Raw genomic sequence first — 20714 nt, forward strand, 5'->3', positions numbered from 1 at the left:
GATAATCCTCTTTGCCAGTAATAGCAAATAGAATTGGGGAAAAGCAGGGAAGATACCAGCGCGCTGTGACTCCAATCGAAGCAAGGTTTGGGCTGCTGCGTGTATTGAATTTGTAAAGAAGTGTGCATGCTATTCTTTGTTATGTTAGCCCATGGGCGACAGTGGCTTAAGAGTAATTTATTTATTTATTTTATTTTATTTGTCAATCAAGTTTGGGAGAACAAAAAGCAATGGGTGGAAACTAACAAGGAGAGAAGTCAATAACTACTTCAGCTTCAACTGCAACAACACAAGAGCACGCAACAAATTCAAACTTAATATTAATCGCTCCAAGCTTGACTTTAACAATCGAGTTATCGAAGCGTGGAACTCATTACCGGACTCAGTAGTGTCAACCCCTAACCCCCAAGATTTCTCCCTTAGACTATCCACGATTGACCTCTCCAGGTTCCTAAGAGGTCAGTAAGGGGCGTACGTAAGTGCACTAGCCTGCCTTTCGTCCCCTGTCCAATTGTCTCTCCTTATCTCATATATCATATATCTTTTCTTCCTTCATATATCTTCTCTATTTTTATATCTTCTCTTTATATATAATACTTCATGTCTAGTCTCTTCAATATGTATTGTGTATTGAACTAACTAACTAACTGACTAACTAAATAATAAATAAATAAAGTAAGTAAGTAAGTAAGTTACTTAAAACTAAGGAGACATTTCCTGACACTCAGAACGGTTGATCAGTGGAACAGCCTGCCTCCATACGTTGTAATTGCCCCAACACTGGAAGTTTTTAAGCAGATGTTGGGTAACCATCTGTCTGAAGTAGTGTAGGGTTTCCTGCCTAAGCAGGGGGTTGGACTAGAAGACCTCCAAGGTCCCTTCCAACTCTTATTGTTATTTTTGTTATTATAGGATAGGTGGTTATATAAACATGACATAGAAAGTAATGATACGAAAAGACATTAAGACAATAAGACAGGGACAGTAGGCGCTTATGCACGCCCCTTACAGACCTCTTAGAAAAGGGGGAGGTCAACTATAGACAACCTAAGGTTGAAGATTTTGGGCTTGGAGGAAGAAGCAGGAGAGTCAGGTAGTGAATTCCAGGCGTTGATCACTCTATTGCTGAAGTCGTATTTTCTGCAGTCTAGTTTGGAGCGGTTTAAATTTAGTTTGAATCTGTTGCGTGCTCGTGTGTTGTTGTGGTTGAAGGTGAAGTAGTCATTAACAGGAAGGACAATTTGGTATATGATTTTAATGTTGTATTGCATTTGATTCATTACTAAATAATGTAGTGTTTGCGTAGAAGATATTACGAATAATGCAAGCAGGGGCAAAAAAGGTCATTTTCTTTTCTCTGGCACTTTATAAATTTCTTGTGGAATCCATTCTTTGTTTTTCTATGTAGCTCATGCTTCGCTGACTTGGTTTTCCATAGAGCCCAGCTATGGCTATATTTGTTCGCCCCTCCCATCATCTTCTTTTGAATTTCATTGGGATTCAAAACATCATTGGAATATTGATGTGTATTCTCAGGTAATCATCTCAATAATTTAGCACCGTTTAAGCACACTCTCATTTGGATGCGGCTTTCAACAGATTTGATATTTTTCACCTCTGCAGTGTCTAGTGTCATTACTGCCACGCTGGGCATCCTTATAGCAGACCAACATGTGTATGGAGAAGAAGCCACAAGGATGCCCTAGGGCAGTGATGGCGAACCTATGGCACGGGTCCCACAGGTGGCACGCGGAGCCATATCTGCTGGCACACGAGCCATTGCCCTAGCTCAGCTCCAGCACGCGTGTGTGCACTAGCCAGCTGATTTTTGGCTCCCACAGAGGCTCTGAGAGGGCATTTTCGGCTTCTGGAAGGCTGCAGGGGAGCCTCTGGAGCCTGGAGAGGGTGGAAAACAGGCCTACCGGGCCCACCACAAGTTGGGAAACGGTCTGTTTCTTGCCTCCAGAGGGTCTCCGGGAGGCAGGGGAGGCAATTTTCTCCCTCCCCAGGCACTGAATTACGGGTGTAGGCACTTGTGTAGGCGCAATAGTATGTGTGCATGGGCTTTTGGCACCCGAGAGAAAAAAGGTTCACCCTCACTGCCCTAAGGCAATGATGGCCAATGTTTTTCTTCTTGTGTGCCAAAAATGGGAGTGCATGTGGGCGTGTGCCGGCACACAACTTACCCCCCACATGTGCCACACTGCGCATGCATGCGTCCCCAGGCTTTTCTGAAGCCTCTGGGGTGCGAAAAACAGCCCAAGGCAAATTGAAAGTCCATTTTCCCGAACTTTTGGTTTGCCCTTGGCCCATTTTTCCCACTCCGGAGGCTTTAGAGAACTTCCTGAAGCCCAGGGAGGGCAAAATGGCCTTCCCCAAGGCTGAAAAACATCTGGCCAACGTAGGCATCTGCACTGGAGCTGACATAGGTCAACGCCTCGCGTGCCCTCAGATATGGCTCCGCGTGCCACTTGTCACACACGTGCCATAGGTTCGCCATCGTGGCCCTAGGTATAAAATCCCTGACTCCATTTTAACTATGCAACAACCCTGCAAGAAATGGGAGCTTTGGGGCTGAAATGCATAATCGGCCCAAGTCACTTAGCTGCCTTGCTTAGCAATGGAGCCTGGCTCATCCTCCTCATTACCAGAGTTGGTCGAGGACCACTCACAACATTCATCACTGCAGTTAAGTTAGCCACACAATTCTTAAGTGATTCTGGCTTCCGCATTGACTTTGCGCATCAGAAGGTTGCAAATATGTTTGTCTCTGGGGACCATCTAGCTAGCACCTACCTGATTTGTAAATAGATACTGTATGTGTTTCAGTGCAGTTCCTCTTTTGGCCTTCTACTATCAACGTTGCTTATAGCTGGATTCCTCTCTCCCTCTCCCCTCCCCTCCCAGGTTAAACTGTCAAGTCTCAACTTGGATGACCATGCAAGTGCACTGCCAGATTTGCCCTCTATTAAAAAGGTTAAGGAATCAAGTCAGATCTACAAGTTTGAAGACTTTATTCAAAGCATATAGTTTTTCTTGAAAACATCCAGATACTCCTGGAGTCTTGCCTTGTAAACTTGATCTTCTATATTTGATTTTGAAGGTCCATCAACTGATCCTATAGAGGAGACTGTAACAGATCCGGCATCAGGTTCAGGTTTAGCTGAAAAACAAGAGTATTTATATTATTTTATATATTATTCATCAGAACTATATTTCTATCATGCAGATTAGTTTATTGGTCAGCAGGATTATATTTTTATGTTCTAAAAATAAGTTCCTAAAACTTTCACTGTGGCCACATTTAGGTTCTAAAACGGTTGTCAAACTCGCATTGTCATGTGACATATCGTGACTTTTCCCCACTTCCCTAAACTGGGCAGGGGCGGTGTCAGCAAGTGACGCATCCGGTCCGTGGATTGTGAGTTTGACAGCCCTGCTCTAAAATGTAAATGATGAGGTGCAGTGTCTAAAAATTTCAGTATTAGTATAATTTTCTTGGTGGGGTGGGGAAACAAAGCAAACAGCAGAACATGTTTCAAATTGTTAGCATATAATTTGCTATTTACCTTGGTCCAGTTTCCTTGTCATATTTTTTTCTAATTCTATCCGCATCTGAAATGGCGCACGCCTGGGGATCGGCACACTCCCTGGCACTGCCTGCCATTTCTGCCAAACAAAAGGGAAGGAAAGGGTCGGTTCCACCCTCCACACCGCAGGCAGCCCGGCCTTCTGGGCTGCTCCCTCCCTCCACCACAACACAACAAACCTGTGTTGCCCTTGGCAATCACTTTGATTCCCGGGCCTCTGAAACGGCGGCATCATCTCATTCTTCCTTGGCGCCATCCACGATGAAAAAAGGAGCTCGTCGGTGCTGGCTGCTCTTGCTTGCAGCCAGGCGGCAAGAAGGGGTGAGCTGAGCGGCTTACAGGCCTTTAAAAAGGCCGCACGCTCACACCACGTCCCTTCCGGCCACGTGAGGCTGCGTGGAGGATGCTGCTGCGCGAGACCTCCAGTCAACCAGGAAATCGGTGGCAGTGGTATGACCTTCCATTTTGACCCCTAAAATGAGGGAGGGAGAGTGAAAAGGAAGGAGAGGGAGATCGCATCGCGCCGTCCCCCCCAACTCTCATCCCCTGTCCTGTGGAAGGCTGCAAGAACTTCCCATCTCAGCTTCTCTTGTCTCTCTTGTCCTTTTCCTCCCCAATGTCACAGCCTGCCTCTATGTCTTCCTCCTCACCATCCCTTTTGCAGCCTTTGGTGGTCATTTTTCTTTTCTTTTCTTTTTTCACTTTATTTTCCATTGGAATAACCCTCTCTGCTCAAGCTCATCACCTCGAGGTTCGACTACTGTAATGCTCTCTACATGGGGCTACCTTTGAAAAGTGTTCGGAAACTTCAGATCGTGCAGAATGCAGCTGCGAGAGCAGTCATGGGTTTACCTAGGTATGCCCATGTTTCGCCATCACTCCGCAGTCTGCATTGGTTGCCGATCAATTCCCGGTCACAATTCAAAGTGTTGGTTATGACCTTTAAAGCCCTTCATGGCATTGGACCAGAATACCCCCGAGACCGCCTCCTGCCGCACGAATCCCAGCAACCGATTAGGTCCCACAGAGTGGGCCTTCTCCAGGTCCCATCAACTAAACAATGTCGGTTGGCGGGCCCCAGGGGAAGAGCCTTCTCTGTGGCGGCCCCGACTCTCTGGAACCAACTCCCCCCGGAGATTAGAACTGCCCCTACTCTCCCTGCCTTCCGTAAAGTTCTTAAAACCCACCTTTGCCGTCAGGCATGGGGGAACTGAAACATCTCCCCCGGGCATGTACAATTTATGTATGGTATGTTTGTGTGTGTGCTTGTTAGTATATTGGGGTTCTTTTTAAACTTTTTTAAATATTTAAATTTATTTGGATTTGTTTGATTTGTTTATGCCTTGTTGTGAGCCGCTCCGAGTCCGCGGAGAGGGGCGGCATACAAATCTAAATAATAAATAAATAAATAAATAAAGCTCCTCCCGCACAGGGAAGGATGCACCAATTCGCTGGATGGTGGTTTAATATGACTCTTCATGATGAGTTAAATGCAACAATAAACTCCATCCTTCCTCCGTTTTTTTCATTGTCTATCTTTGTTCGAAAAACCCCTTTGGAGTCTGCAATGCCAAAGGGTTTTTTGTTCTCCACCCGGCCTCTGTTCCCCTTTATCTCAAGCCCAGACGAATAGGATGCTTTTCTTTTTCGTCTTTTTGAAGGAAACACTTGGGATCTCCCAGATGGAAGAATTGAAATACAGTGTTCCCTCGATTTTCGCGGGGGATGCGTTCCGAGACCGCCCGCGAAAGTCGAATTTCCGCGAAGTAGAGATGCGGAAGTAAATACACTATTATTGGCTATGAACAGTATCCCAAGCCTTCCCTTAACACTTTAAACCCCTAAATTGCAATTTCCCATTCCCTTAGCAACCATTTAGATTATTACTCACCATGTTTATTTATTAAAGTTTATTTAAAAAAATATTTATTAAAGGCAGATGAAAGTTTGGCGATGACATATGATGTCATCGGGCAGGAAAAACCGTGGTATAGGGAAAAAACCCGCAAAGTATTTTTTAATTAATATTTTTGAAAAACCGTGGTATAGACTTTTCGCGAAGTTCGAACCCGTGAAAATCGAGGGAACACTGTAAAGCTGCCAGACGTTCCGTCAAATCTCTCCTTGCCTTCTTTGAAGGAGGGGGGGGTGTGACAAACTTTCTGCCAAGAATTCCCAACCCTGTCTTTGATTTCTTTTTTTTTATTCTCTATTTGCTCCAGATATTTCTTTCCAGCCCTAACCAAGTGCTACTAATATACCCAAGCTCGTTCATTGTTATTCTCTGCGAAGAATGTTTTCCAAGCCCTAAGTCTTTGCCGGGTTTTTTCCATTAATCTACTTGCTCATACGGTTTCTTTCCAGGTGCTAATGATGTTCCCAGCTCTTACTTGCTTGCAAGCTGTTAACGAAGCTGTTACTCTCTCAAAATATTTTTAAGCCCTTAACCAGGGGATAAAATAATGTGCTGAAGCTCACCATAGTAAGGATGCTAGCTAGATGAATACCTGATAAGCAGATTCTTTTCCCTATTTTCCTCCCCCAAAATTAAGGTGCGTCCTATATTCCAGTGCGTATTAGATTCCAAAAAAACGGAATATAAAACTTTACCTTCTTTATTTTTAGGACGAGCACCAAGTCTATATCTCTTTTTTCTTGAATGATGTCGAGAATATTTCTTAACAAGGTTCTTGAAGCTAAATGGAAAAAAAATACTTTATTCAATATTGACAGATTTTAATAAAGCGAAATTAATATCAACACAGAGGAACGATGTTAAATAAAAAGCAATAATTTAGTTATTTGCCTGCTACTTTAACATCCTGCTAATATGTTATCTAATCTTAATCCATGTTATACGTTTTATTTTGATATGACAATGAAAAGACAAATGTTTCAGCTTACGTGGAATCACCACTAGCCATAGCATAATCTTTTGTTGACTTTCCGCTTTTATCTTTATGGTCAACATTCAATCCATGAGAACTTGCATCCAGTCGTATCTATTAAACACAGCATCAATCAATAGTGGAGTACTGAAAAAGAAGAACACCTTCTCAATTACTGCATATAAACAAACCTTCACTAATACATTAACATCCTGCATTTACTCAGCATTAATTCTGTTATGTCCAGAAGTTTCCACAAAATTCTGTAATGGGGTAAAGTTTTAAACATGAGTTGTTAAGCAGGATTCACTATTTATAATAAGAGTTGTTTACCTGCTTCTCATTGGCTGCTGTGTTTTGGCGCCAATCTTGGAGAGCTGTCAGGCGTCGCTTGTTGCCGGGCGAAACTGTATAAATAGAAGTGCCTCTGGTCTTGCGCGTCTTCTGCCGAGCACGCGCCAGAGTGAAAGTGTTTTCGCAGCTTGTTAGTCTCCTGCTGAGAATAAAGAATTGAAGTTAGAAACCGTGTTTCTCGGTCATTTCACTGGCGACGAGGGTCTAGAGGTGATTTTTTCTTTACGGAAAAATCATTATGGCAACCCCTTCGATCATCCAGCCGCCTGAACTGTTTGACCCTGAGAGGTCAACTTGGACTGCCTATATGGCCAAATTTGAAATTTTTCTCGAAGCCGCCGGCATGAAAGATGCGGACGATGGCGGGAAAAGAGCTTTATTTCTCAATTATTGCGGCAAATTTTTGATTTGGCCGGTACTTTGACCGACCCGGAACCTGCTAATTCAGTGCCATGGCAAACTTTGAGGGAAAAGTTGGCAACTCATTTTAAGCCAACTAAACCTGCAAGGGTTTTCAGACACCAGTTCTCCCGAATGGCTCAAGCCGAAGGAGAAACTATTAACCAGTTTGCCACGCGCCTCAGAACTATATTAGCCAAGTGTCAATTTGAAAATCCTGAGGCAAGGTTGACAGATGCCATTATCTTTGGTATGAGAAATGTGTCCATCAGGAACAAACTGCTTGCAGCTGACGACTCTTCGCTACAGGATGTAATTAAGGCTGCTCAGACAGCAGAAGTTGCGGAAGCCGCTGCAGCTGAATTGAAGTCTAATGACAAGCTGACTACTGTGTGCAAAATTGCTGAGGCTCCGCGTGCCCCTGTCAATCATCCACATGACTACAACTCATCTGATTTCGACACATATGAGGACCACTGCTGCCAACTTCGAGGACCACCTGCCAGACAACCTCGTCCGCCTTTGCAAGCCTGTGCCAGATGCCGGGGTCAACATCCACGGTCCAGATGTCCCTTCAAGGACGCCTTCTGCCGCCGCTGCGAGAAACGAGGCCACATTGCCGCCGTCTGCCGAGCCACCCTGCCCGATGACATCCCCTTCAATCAGGACCTGCTGCCTACCTTTCCTGCTCAACGGTTCTACCGCCCATTCAGGCAACAAGGACGAGGGAACCGGAGGCCATGGAACAACCGAGGTAACCGCACACACACAGACTGTGGCACCTATCCACCAGCCCCTAATAAAATTGTTGTTCCTCTTTTGCTAAATCGGCAACCATGCCACATGGAGCTGGATACGGGCTCCAAATTTACCTTAATGCCGTGGCAGAAACTGAGACTTTATATACCTGAATTGTCACGGGACTCTTTGCAACCGCTGGACATTACAATCAAGGACTTCCAGGGGCACCCGATCAGGGTTTTGGGAAGCACTAGAGTGCCTATAACGTTTAAGAATGTTCACCATCTGTTACCTATTCTGATTGTTGAGGGGGCTAATCATTCCCTTTTGGGTCTAAATTGGATGGCTCCCTTAGGGTTAGCTGTTACAGGTCTTCACAAACTGACTTATCTGAAGGTACCTGATTTTGTACAAGAATTTCCTGAGGTTTTTAAGGACGGGTTAGGTACTTATAAGGGCCCCCCAATTTCTTTCTCTTTAAATCCTGCTGTTCCCCCCCTTCAATTAAAACCTCGCAGGGTACCGCTACCACTAATGGATAAATTGGATGCCCAGTTACAAAAACTCCAGGGTCAGGGGATCTTGGTTCCTGTCGAACATGCCCCATGGGAAACCCCGATTGTAACCCCCCTAAAGCCTGACGGATCCCTGAGGGTTTGTGCAGATTATAAATCTACCCTCAATAAGGCGTTATAGCACAACTCGTATCCGATACCTGTAGTGCAGCAGTTGCTGCATACCCTGGGGTCTGGAAAAATCTTTGCAAGGCTGGACCTCGCACAGGCATACCAGCAGTTGCCCGTGGACGATGCCACAGCCCTGGCGCAAACAATTGTGACACACAGAGGCGCCTTTAAATGTACATGGCTGCAATTTGGCATTAGCATGGCCCCGGGTATCTTCCAGAGGCTCATGGAATGCTTACTTTGGGGAATTAGGGGAGTGGGCCCCTATTTTGACGATATATTAATTTGTGGGGACACTCCAGACCAGTTGCACTGCAGAATCCGACAAGTTCTGACTCGATTACAAGCTAAAGGCTTACGGCTTAAACCAGAAAAGTGTGTGTGGGGAACTCCCTCGGTGGATTTTTTAGGGTTCAGAATAGATGAAGCAGGGATACATCCCACTGAGGAGAAGATTAGAGCCATTAAGGATGCCCCTGCCCCCACCTGTAAGACGGAGCTGCAAGCCTTTCTAGGGCTATTGAATTTTTATTCTGTTTTTTTGAAACAGAAAGCCTCCGCAGCTGAGCCGCTTCATCGACTTCTCCACAAGGGAGCGCCTTGGGAATGGGGTGAGACAGAACGACAGGCTTTTAATGCTGTTAAAGACCTCTTAACATTGCAAAGTGTAGTGGTCCAGTACAGTTCTACGTTGCCCCTTAGGCTTACATGCGATGCATCCCCGTATGGGGTGGGTGGGGTCCTAGCCCATGTATTACCTAATGGCCAAGAAGCACCAGTGGCCTACTTTTCAAGAACGTTGTCCCTAGCAGAACGCAATTATGCACAAATAGATAGAGAAGCATTGGCATTGGTGGCTGGGGTGAAAAAATTTCACAACTACTTATTGGGGAGACCATTCCAATTGGTCACGGACCATAAACCTTTGTTAGGTTTGCTAGCCACCGGGCGGCCAACCCCTCCTTTTATGTCCCCCCGCATGTCCAGATGGGCTATTTTTTTGGCAGGCTACGATTATATCCTTGTACATAAGGGGGGCTCCCTGATTAATCATGCAGATGGGCTGAGTCGCTGTCCATTGGGGCAGAGGATGGAGGACCCAGCCCCTGCAGGGGATGTCCTCCTCATTGACTTAGGCACACCATCCCTTGTTACTGCTAAAGAGGTGGCCATTGAAACTAAACAGGACCAGGTGTTAGGGAAAGTCCTGCAGTACATTCTGAAAGGGTGGCCACCAAATGGGGAAGACCCCTCAGTGGGTGAATATAAAACTAAGAGGTTGGAACTCTCAGTAATGCACGACTGTATTTTGTGGGGTGACAAGGTGGTTATCCCCACTGCTCTTAGGCCACAGGTCATGCAAATGCTGCATCAAGGGCACCCAGGGGTGGTCAGAATGAAAGCCTTGGCCAGAGGATACTTATGGTGGCCAGGGTTGGACAAGGGAATTGAAGACTGGGTTGCCACATGTAGCCCATGTCAGGAAACAAGGCCAAATCCCCCCAAAACCACCCCTGCACAGTGGGACACTCCCCAGGGGCCATGGTCAAAGGTGCATATTGACCTGGCTGGGCCAGTGGGCACCAATATGTTTTTGATTGTAGTGGACGCATACTCCAAATGGTTAGATATAATTTTGTTAGGGTCCACCACATCTACAGCTGTGATACATGCCCTAAGGAAACTGTTTTCTACTCATGGGTGTCCAGATGTCCTGGTCTCGGACAATGGGCCCCAATTTACTTCTAGGCAACTAGAGATGTTCTTAGCCCACCTGGGGGTCAGACATGCCTTGGTATCACCCCACGCAGCCTGGGCTAATGGTATGGCGGAGAGGTATGTCCATGTGGCCAAGGAGGCCATCAAGAGGTCATCACCAGGGGATATACAGGAAAGACTGGATACTTTCCTACTCACACAGCACATCACGCCAAGCCTAACAACTCATAAGAGCCCCGCCGAGCTGCTCATGGGGAGAAGGTTGAGATCTCCCTTAGATAGGCTGCACCCCTCTTATGTAAAATTGAAGCCTGAGAATGTAACAACCCCTGAGCGCTCAGTGTTTATGGGTCAAAACGTATATGTCAAAAATTTTGACAGGGGCAGACAGTGGGAGAGTGGAATAGTGACCGATCAAACAGGTCCTAAAACTTATATGATTAAACTGTGTGATGGCCACCTCTGGAAGAGGCACATAGATCATATATGGGGGAGACTGGAAGCAGCCAGTATAAGGGAAAATATGGCTAACACAAGTAATGGGGTCTCTACTCCTTCACGCCCCACAGGGAGTTATACCAGACCTAGCAGAAACCAGGAAAAAATAGACTGGGACTTACCTGGGTTCAGTGACCACTCCAGCGCTGCCCCAGCTCTGCCATGTTCCAGCCGTGGAAACTCTGTGCCAACAGGACCCGAGGAACCATCCTCTTCTGTGGACACCCAGGTCCTGAACGAGCCTCGCCAGTCGGAGTGAACACCAAGGACGCCGGCCCCTTTGGACGACTTTATTACTTGTTTGTCTGAATAAACATCTGTAAAAACCAGCCAGAAGGGGGAGGGGTGTTATGTCCAGAAGTTTCCACAAAATTCTGTAATGGGGTAAAGTTTTAAACATGAGTTGTTAAGCAGGATTCACTATTTATAATAAGAGTTGTTTACCTGCTTCTCATTGGCTGCTGTGTTTTGGTGCCAATCTTGGAGAGCTGTCAGGCGTCGCTTGTTGCCGGGCGAAACTGTATAAATAGAAGTGCCTCCGGTCTTACGCGTCTTCTGCCGAGCACGCGCCAGAGTGAAAGTGTTTTCGCGGCTTGTTAGTCTCCTGCTTAGAATAAAGAATTGAAGTTAGAAACCGTGTTTCTCAGTCATTTCAAATTCCTCTTGCAAAAAAGACGGGAGCTTTCACATTATGCAAAACTCCATTCATTCATTCATTCATTCATTCATTCATTCATTCATTCATTCATTCAATACATTTATTTAATGTATTGCATCTCATAAATGGACTATATATTTCCGAACTTCCGGTTGGCCAGTTTGGCTGTTTTTCGACATCCCCAGGCTTCAGGAGTTCGCATGCACGGAGAGCAGCAGAGGGGAGGGTACATGCACGTGGAGGTGTTTTTTGCATGCGTCTAGAGAGGGCTTGGGCACGCACAGGCACATTAGCGTGTGCATAGCCACCCTTTTGGCACGCAAACCAAAAGAGGTTCGCCATCACTGGTCTTGGCCATCTAACCATTGAAGCACAGCATCTTTTATATTAAAAATAATCAGTCTCTTGTAATCTCTTGTAATCCAGTAAAATTAATTATTCCAATTGTTCCCTAGAATTGTCATTTTTATTTCCTTAAGTTATAAAATTTGTAGAATTTTCTATTTTCATCTCATGGAGAATTCTTATTCAGAGTTTATTAACATTCTCAAATGGATTTTGTTGCATGTCTTGTTTTGAAAAAACTTCTAGAGATAGGTTGTTTCCCAAAAAATGGCACAATTGTCACGATTGATTCAAAGTCTCAACTCATTATCTGATGGATTTCTTCTAAACATCATATTAATCATGCTTATTTCCCACTTGCATTTAAACTTTCTTGTTCTTTGTAATGTACATGCCAAATCAAAGTTAATTCGGGGCTAGAAAGATGTAGATCATTCATTATATTATTTCCATGATGTTTTAATTCAGTAATCTGTCCTGAACTTGCCTATAGTGCTCGACTTTAGAAACTCAATAATTACAGAGCCAGATCCGGATATTAGGATTGCCCCCACCCTCCTTGCCTTTGGTAAACTCCTTAAAACCCACCTCTGCCGTCAGGCATGGGGGAATTGAGACTACTCAATTAAATAAAAAGCAATAACTTAGTTGTTTGCCTGCTACTTTAACACCCTGCTAGTATGTTATCTAATCTTAATCTATGTTATGCTTTTTATTTTCACATGACAATGAAAAGACAAATGTTTCAGCTTACGTGGAATCACCTCTAGCCATAGCATGATCTTGTTGACTGTCCGCTTTTATCTTTATGGTCAGCATTTGATCCATGAGAACTTGCATATCTATTAAAACCAGCAGCAATCAATAGTGGAGTACTGAAAAAGAAGAACACCTTCTCAATTACTGCATATAAACAAACCTTCACTAATACGTTAACATCCAGCATTACTCAGCATTATTTCCTCTTGCAAAAAAGACGGGAGCTTTCACATTATGCAAAACTCCATTCATTCATTCATTCATTCATTCATTCATTCATTCATTCATTCATTCATTCATTACATTTATTTAATGTATTGCATCTCATAAATGGACTATATACTGTATGAACATTTAATCTAGATTAGTAAACATAATAAAAAATAAATGTTAAAAAGATCTATGTTTAACTACCAATGTCTAGGCCTGTGAGAGCGAACGTATGACATGCGGAGCCATATCAGAAATGCACCCCATGCGTTGCCCTATGTCAGCTCCAGTGCGCATGTGCAGGCTGGCCAGCTGATTTTCGGTCTTCTTTTCTGATGTTTTCACTCTCCCCGAGCTTCAGGGAAGCCTTCTGGAGCCTGGGGAAGGTGAAAAATGGCCCAAAGGCCCAACCGGAAGTTCATTTCTGAACTTCCGGTTGACCAGTTTGGCTATTTTTCAACATCCCCAGGCTTCAGGAGTTCGCATGCACGGAGAGCAGCAGAGGGGACTGTACATGCACGTGGAGGTGTTGTGTGCATGCGTGGGGAGAGGGCTTGGGCATGCACAGGCACATTAGCGTGTGCATATCCACCCTTTTTTTATTTTATTTATTTATTTATTCTTTGTCCAATATACAATACATATGGAAGAGAATAGACATTAAGTAATATATATGACGATAGAAAGTAAAAAGAAGAGAAGTAGATGGGAGGGAGAGGGTATATATAAGAGATAAGGAGAGAATATATATAGATATAGATATATAGATATAGATAAGGAGAGAATATATATGACATATGAGATAAGGAAAGACAATTGGACGGGACGATAGGCACATCAGTGCACTTATATACGCCCCTTACTGGCCTCTTAGGAACCTGGAGAGGTCAATCGTGGAGAGTCTAAGGGAGAAGTGTTGGGGGTTGGGAGTTGACACTATCGAGTCCGGTAATGAGTTCCACGCTTCGACAACTCAATTGTTAAAGTCATATTTTTTACAGTCAAGTTTGGAGCGGTTAATATTAAGTTTGAATATGTTGTGTGCTCTTGTGTTGTTGCGGTTGAAGCTTTTGGCACGCAAACCAAGAAAGTTTCGCCATCACTGGTCCTGGCCATCTAACCACTGAAACACAGCATCTTTTATATTAAAAATAATCAGATACTGGACCAGTATATGCTTTCAGCTTAAATCCAGTTATGATGTGATTTACCATCTGATATGAGACCCTGCAGTCACACTGAGTGGTGGATATGTACTATTTATAGAGTCTTGGTAGATGCCGTGTGAGGTCTGAATCCTGTTCAGGATTTTCCACTGCGGCAGTTTAAAGCCTGGCGCCTTGTTTTGCGGGGTCATTTATATGACTGCCTATGTCTGCAAATGTGTGACTCATTTGGCTTTCCAGTGGGAATTGATGTTAAAGTTGTTGGGCTGATGTGCAAGTGCCAGTGGGGTCTTCCTAGATTTGTATCTTCTGGCTGTTAAATTAGGAAGTTCAGAATTAGGTCCCACAGAGTGGGCCTTCTCCGGGTCCCGTCAACTAAACAATGTCGGTTGGTGGGCCCCAGGGGAAGAGCCTTCTCTGTGGCGGCACCGACTCTCTGGAAGCAACTCCCGCCAGAGATTAGAACTGCCCCTACTCTCCCTGCCTTCCGTAAACTCCTTAAAACCCACCTCTGCCGTCATGCATGGGGGAATTGAAACACCTCCCCCGGGCATGTTTAATTTATGCATGGTATGTTTGTGTGTGCGTCTGTTAGTATGTGGGGTTCTTTTAAATCTTGTATAAATTTTAAAGTTTTCTGATTATTATGATTTGTTCTATCTTGTTGTGAGCCGCCCCGAGTCTTCGGAGAGGGGCAGCATACAAATCTAAATAAAATCAAATCAAAAAATCAAATGCACTGGTAGGAGTAACTTATTCTTAATTTTTCTATATTCTCTCATTTATGCATCTTGCCTTCATAAAGATGACAGGGTGATGGAAGCCAGAAATGTGGAGTGGTTTTAATACTTCTCCAATGCACTTGCAAGGAGAGTCCAACGTGGGTAATTCTCCAGTCTCATTGGAGGGACTGAGTTTTAATTTAAATATTATGCAGGCACCGCCCCCTAGCCCCCCAGTCATGAAAACTCAGTCGCAGTAAAGGGACCTTTTTGAGTTTTCTCTTCAGAAGTGTTAGTATTAAAAATACCTTGGTAGGTTTGTGTACTAATGCTTTTCTTCTTCCTTTTTCTTTTGTCTTTTTCTGCAGGTTACTTTGGATCTGGCTCCCTCCCTTACAACAGTGAACTAGGCCCTCCGTGGGTTCTAGTTACTGGTTTGTCGCGCCCTGCTCCCCCCTGTTTTGTCTTCCACTAAATCGAGCGTTGAATCGACCGTGGGGGGGGGGGGGGAATTGATATCAGGGCGACCGGGTTCCCGGCCTCCGAGGTCGCTCCCGCGGTTGGAGGCGGTTGCCGTCGGGAGGGGCCTGCCCCTCCCGACGAATACACCAGAGCCGAAGATGGGAGGCGACCATGCGAATGCTGAATAGGCAGCTGGGGCGGCGATCGTGAAATCAAGCTGAGCCTCGGCAGGGGAAGAGGCGGTGGCGCCACAGCGAGCGAAGGCGAGGGGCGCGCAGGGAGCTGCCGGAAAGGAGGCTGGTGAAGGAGGGCGCAGCTCCGGCCGCTCGCCTCGGAGCCGATCGGCCTCGCTGGCCGCTTGCAGCTGAGCCTCGGCAGGGGAAGCGGCCAGCGAGGCCGATCGGCTCTGAGGCGAGCGGCCGGAGCTGCGCCCTCCTTCACCAGCCTCCTTTCCGGCAGCTCCCTGCGCGCCCCTCACCTTCGCTCGCCGAGGCTCAGCTGCAAGCGGCCAGCGAGGCCAATCGGCTCCAAGGCGAGCGGAAAGGAGGCGGGCAAAGGAGGGCGCAGCTCCGGCCGCTCGCCTCGGAGCCGATCGGCCTTGCAGGTCGCTTGCAGCTGAGCCTCGGCAGGGGAAGCGGCCAGCGAGGCCGATCGGCTTCAAGGCGAGCGGCCGGAGCTGCGCCCTCCTTCACCAGCCTCCTTTCCGGCAGCTCCCTGCGCGCCCCTCGCCTTCGCTCGCCGTGGCGCCACCGCCTCTTCCCCTGCCGAGGCTCAGCTGCAAGCGGCCAGCGAGGCCAATCGGCTCCGAGGCGAGCGGAAAGGAGGCGGGCGAAGAGGGCGCAGCTCCGGCCGCTCACCTCGGAGCCGATCGGCCTCGCTGGCTGCTTGCAGCTGAGCCTCGGCAGGGGAAGAGGCGGTGGCGCCACGGCGAGCGAAGGCGAGGGGCGCGCAGGGAGCTGCCGGAAAGGAGGCTGGTGAAGGAGGGCGCAGCTCCGGCCGCTCGCCTTGGAGCCGATCGGCCTCGCTGGCCGCTTGCAGCTGAGCCTCGGCAGGGGAAGCGGCCAGCGAGGCCGATCGGCTCTGAGGCGAGCGGCCGGAGCTGCGCCCTCCTTCACCAGCCTCCTTTCCGGCAGCTCCCTGCGCGCCCCTCACCTTCGCTCGCCGCGGCGCCACCGCCTCTTCCCCTGCCGAGGCTCAGCTGCAAGCGGCCAGCGAGGCCGATCGGCTCCGAGGCGAGCGGAAAGGAGGCGGGCGAAGGAGGGCGCAGCTCCGGCCGCTCGCCTTGGAGCCGATCGGCCTCACTGGCCGCTTGCAGCTGAGCCTCGGCAGGGGAAGAGGCGGTGGCGCCGCGGCGAGCGAAGGCGAGGGGCGCGCGGGGAGCTTGGAAGCAATGTCATCGCCCCCCCCGCAATACCCCCGTGTTTCCCCGAAAGTAAGACATATGTCTTACTTTCGGGGTATGGCTTATATAAGCCGACCCCCCTGAAACCCCCCATATGTCTTACAATCGGGGGGGTCTTACTATCGGGGAAACACGGTAGTAGTTTTAGGACAAGTAACTAGCAGGTTCTCTCCAGGAACATCTTTATGAAGAAAGCTCCCAGAGGTATCTGTTAGCTTAAGAATAGGTGTGTATGATTAAAAACAATTGTTTGGTTCTAATAGTTTCTATAATTTCTGAGACGGTAACATTTCATCAGAGTCTTTCCTAATTTGAATACACTTTAGGTGTCGAGACTTCCACGTTCACGCTTCTCGCACATTGCTGAAGAGCCTAAGAATTAAGTCCATGAATTTGGAATACGAAGACTGACGAAGGCCACCTATCATGCCAAGAAGTAATCTTTAATATTAAAATTGGGTGTGGACATACAAAGGCAGGAGTATCATCTTATACTCATGTATATAATAAAGGTTATTATTTTGTTTTTATATAATGAATCATAGATTGGGAAAAACATATTAGAAAAGAAAATCCTGTACTTTGGTGACAAGTGTTGAAAAGTGTTCGGAAACTTCAGATCGTGCAGAATGCAGCTGCGAGAGCAATCATGGGCTTTCCTAAATATGCCTATGTTACTCCAACACTCCGCAGTCTGCATTGGTTGCCGATCAGTTTCCGGTCACAATTCAAAGTGTTGGTTATGACCTATAAAGCCCTTCATGGCACCGGACCAGATTACCCCAGGAACCGCCTTCTGCTGCACGAATCCCAGCGACCAGTTAGGTCCCACAGAGTGGGTCTTCTCCGGGTCCCATGAACCAAACAATGTCGCTTGGCGGGACCCAGAGGAAGAGCCTTCTCTGTGGTGGCCCCGACCCTCTGGAACCAACTCCCCCCAGAGATTAGAATTGCCCCCACCCTCCCCTGCCTTTCGTAAACTGCTTAAAGCCCACCTTTGCCACCAGGCATGGGGGAACTGAGATACACTCTCCCCCTGTATGTATGGGGTTTTTTTATATAATGGGTATTTAACTGTTTTTTTATTATTGGATTTTGTTATTTACTGTTTACTGCTGTTGTTAATAGTTTCTATAATTTCTGAGAAGGTAACACTTCATCAGAGTCTTTCCTAATTTGAATACACTTTAGGTGTACAGACTTCCACTATCACACTTCTCGCAAATTCCACATTGCTGAGGAGCCTAAGAATAACTGTATTTTTCAGAGTATGACATATTGGAGTATTACTGCTGTTGTTAGCCGCCCCGAGTCTGCGGAGAGGGGCGGCATACAAATCCAAATAATAAATAAATGAATAAATGAATAAATATGTATGTATGTATGTATGTATGTATGTATGTATGTATGTATGTATGTATGTATGACAGGAAACATAAGAAAGTAGTATGCCTTCATGGTTTAATATACAGAAAATCATAGAAATAAAGGTGAAAGCTCTATTACTCTATCTATAAATTTAATTACTACACAGAAGCAAAAGCCCCTTTCGATACCATTTTTGTTCCAAACCGAGAGCTTTTAGTTTTCCTTTACATATACATCATTGAGCGTTCCATAATCCACAACAGAATACAAATTTAATGGTACAGGATTAATATTCTTTCATTTCATTTTAATGATAAGTAGTATTAAATGTGTTTTTAGTTTCAGAAATGTTGAAATTTCTTTCGGCCACATAATACAAAGAAATACCAATATTTAAAGGAACTTTGCATACATACCTTGCTTTTACTTTCAATTTCTTTGATGGCTTTTGCATCTATAGGTTGCCGTCCTATAATAAAATGTATTTGTAATTATTATAATTTGTTAGTTGGTTTGCACAAACCTTTCCAAGATATGTTTGACTTAAAATGACACTGGATATAGAGAAACATTGTTCCACAGTGAAGGCGCATTTTGCATATTATCAAATAAAACATTCCCAGCATGGCAAGTGAACCTAGTATATAAAGAATAAAGTTATTTATCGAAAACTCAATGGTATTCATCTGTTAATTTTCTACTCAAATTTGTTAGTTTTACAAAGCATTAAAAATATAGAGGTGGATTAATATTTTGCATATGTCTAAAATCTAGTACCATTTATTTTTGCCTAATTCTACTTCTGAATCCCGTGGAGAGTCTGTGTACTTCTCTTCATCTTTGTCATCACTCAAAGTTGATTTAACTATAAACTAAAATAGTAAATTGTGCCAATTCAAATTTGAAAAGTATTATTATTATTTTATTATTATTTATTAGATTTGTATGCCGCGGCAAGATGCGCGTATCAGGCTTACTTGATTGCATCAGCGGAATCCTGCCCGGCCGTTCTATTTAGGGTGACCCACTCCCTTCTGAATCAGGGGGGAGTTGGGGAGCCCTTGCAGAGCAGTGCCGAGGAGTTTAACTCATTTTTCTCTGATAAAGTCGCTTGGATCCGTGCGGACCTCGACTCCAATTGGATAGCAGTGTCGGCTGACAACGAGTCAGTCGAGATGACTGGGGCCCATCCTTGTCCACCGGTCTGGGAGGAGTTTGACTTGTTGACACCTGGTGAAGTAGACAAGGTCATTGGAGCTGTGAGTTTGGCCACCTGCTTACTGGATCCGTGTCCCTCTTGGTTTCGGCCAGCCGAGAGGTTGGTTTCGGCCAGCCGAGAGGTGACACGCAGCTGGGTCCAGGAGATTGTCAACGCTTCTTTGGGGAGGGGGTCCTTCCCGGCTCCAATACCATCGACCATGGTAGCCTTCTGCACTGGCTGGAGGGGTTAGGAGTGGGAGACACTGTTCTTCAGTGGTTCTCCTCCTACCTCTCAGATTGGTCGCAGTCGGTGTTAGTGGGGGGTCAGATGTCGACCCCTAGGTCTGTCCCTTGTGGGGTGCCTCAGGGGTCAGTCCTCTCCCCCCTGCTATTTAATATCTATATGAAACCGCTGGGTGAGATCATCCAAGGGCATGGGGTGACGTATCATCAGTATGCTTATGATACCCAGTTATACCTTTCCACCCCATGTCCAGTCAGCGAAGCAGTGCAAGTGATGTGCCGGTGCCTGGAGGATGTTGGGGTCTGGATGGGTGTCAACAAGCTCAAACTCAACCCTGACAAGATGGAGTGGCTGTGGGTTTTGCCTCCCAAGGATAATTCCATCTGTCCATCCATTACACTGGGGGGGGGGAATTATTGCCCCCCTCGGAAAGGGTCGGCAACTTGGGCATCCTCCTTGATCCACAGCTAACATTGGAACATCATCTTTTGGCTCTGGCGAGGAGGGCATTTGCCCTGGTGCACCAGTTGCGGCCCTATTTGGACAGGGAGTCATTGCTCACAGTTGCTCATGCCCTCATCACCTCGAGGTTCAACTAGTGCAACTATAATGCATAAATTGTGAAGTAACTTTATTATTGCTAATTTGCTAATTTGCATGTGATGCAGAGTAGTTAATATAACATACCTTTTATATAGTTAATATAACATACCTTTTGGTGTGATATTCACAGGTTCCACAAAAATAATATTTTTTTTATCCTGTTCCCCTTTTGAAGGTTTCTCCTAACAGAAAGAATAAAATTCAGTCTTTATTATATATAGCAATTGAAAATAGTAATGTCCTGTTATTACTTTAAAAATGGGACATTCCGTGTCAAGTGGACCAGTGGTCCCCTCCTTACCATCTCAGATTTTGATGAAATTTGGCACATAGTTTCTTTATGATATAAAACTATGCTGTGCAAAAGTTTAGTTCAAAAGACTAAAAATTGGGAGTTCTAGGAGACCTCAAGTAAAGGGTTGCAAAATGATGAGTTGGCAAAAATGACATTTTGGGCAAACTTCCAGAAGCTGTAAACACGGCAGTTTCAGTAGTATGGTGAAGATATTTGGAGAACCTGCACACCTTCTAAGGCTTTATAAACTGGCAAAACCCCATGTACCTAGTCCTCTTACCTTTTCCATGGTTCAGGCTCAAACTTTGCAAAAAAATCCTGAAAAATGAATTTACAGCAATCTTCAGGCTGTTGTAGTTTCAAAGCTACTTGGCCTTTCAGGTCGATTTTTGGCAGGTGTACTAA

At 45.7% G+C, this 20714-nt stretch overlaps 1 protein-coding gene and 1 long non-coding RNA gene across 2 annotated transcripts; one reads left to right on the forward strand and one right to left on the reverse strand.

Moving 5' to 3' along the window:
* The first annotated feature begins 34 nt into the window (after window positions 1-34).
* On the forward strand, window positions 35-11497 carry LOC139169368 (uncharacterized). Its single transcript, XR_011559460.1, has 3 exons — window positions 35-85; window positions 1409-1536; window positions 10947-11497. It is a non-coding gene; the product is annotated as an uncharacterized lncRNA (long non-coding RNA).
* LOC139169364 (uncharacterized) lies at window positions 2998-20196 on the reverse strand. The gene is made up of 11 exons (XM_070755410.1): window positions 20124-20196; window positions 18384-18436; window positions 12633-12753; window positions 11320-11479; window positions 10998-11192; window positions 6812-6971; window positions 6495-6592; window positions 6201-6286; window positions 3770-4062; window positions 3570-3669; window positions 2998-3163 (listed from the first exon to the last, which is right to left on the reverse strand). The coding sequence occupies exons 4-9, from the start codon at window positions 11328-11330 to the stop codon at window positions 3953-3955; spliced, it is 660 nt and encodes a 219-aa protein (XP_070611511.1). The 5' UTR covers window positions 11331-11479; window positions 12633-12753; window positions 18384-18436; window positions 20124-20196; the 3' UTR covers window positions 2998-3163; window positions 3570-3669; window positions 3770-3952.
* Between the last annotated feature and the right edge of the window lie 518 nt (window positions 20197-20714).

Source organism: Erythrolamprus reginae, chromosome 6 (assembly GCF_031021105.1).
Source record: "Erythrolamprus reginae isolate rEryReg1 chromosome 6, rEryReg1.hap1, whole genome shotgun sequence".
NCBI lineage: Eukaryota > Metazoa > Chordata > Lepidosauria > Squamata > Dipsadidae > Erythrolamprus > Erythrolamprus reginae.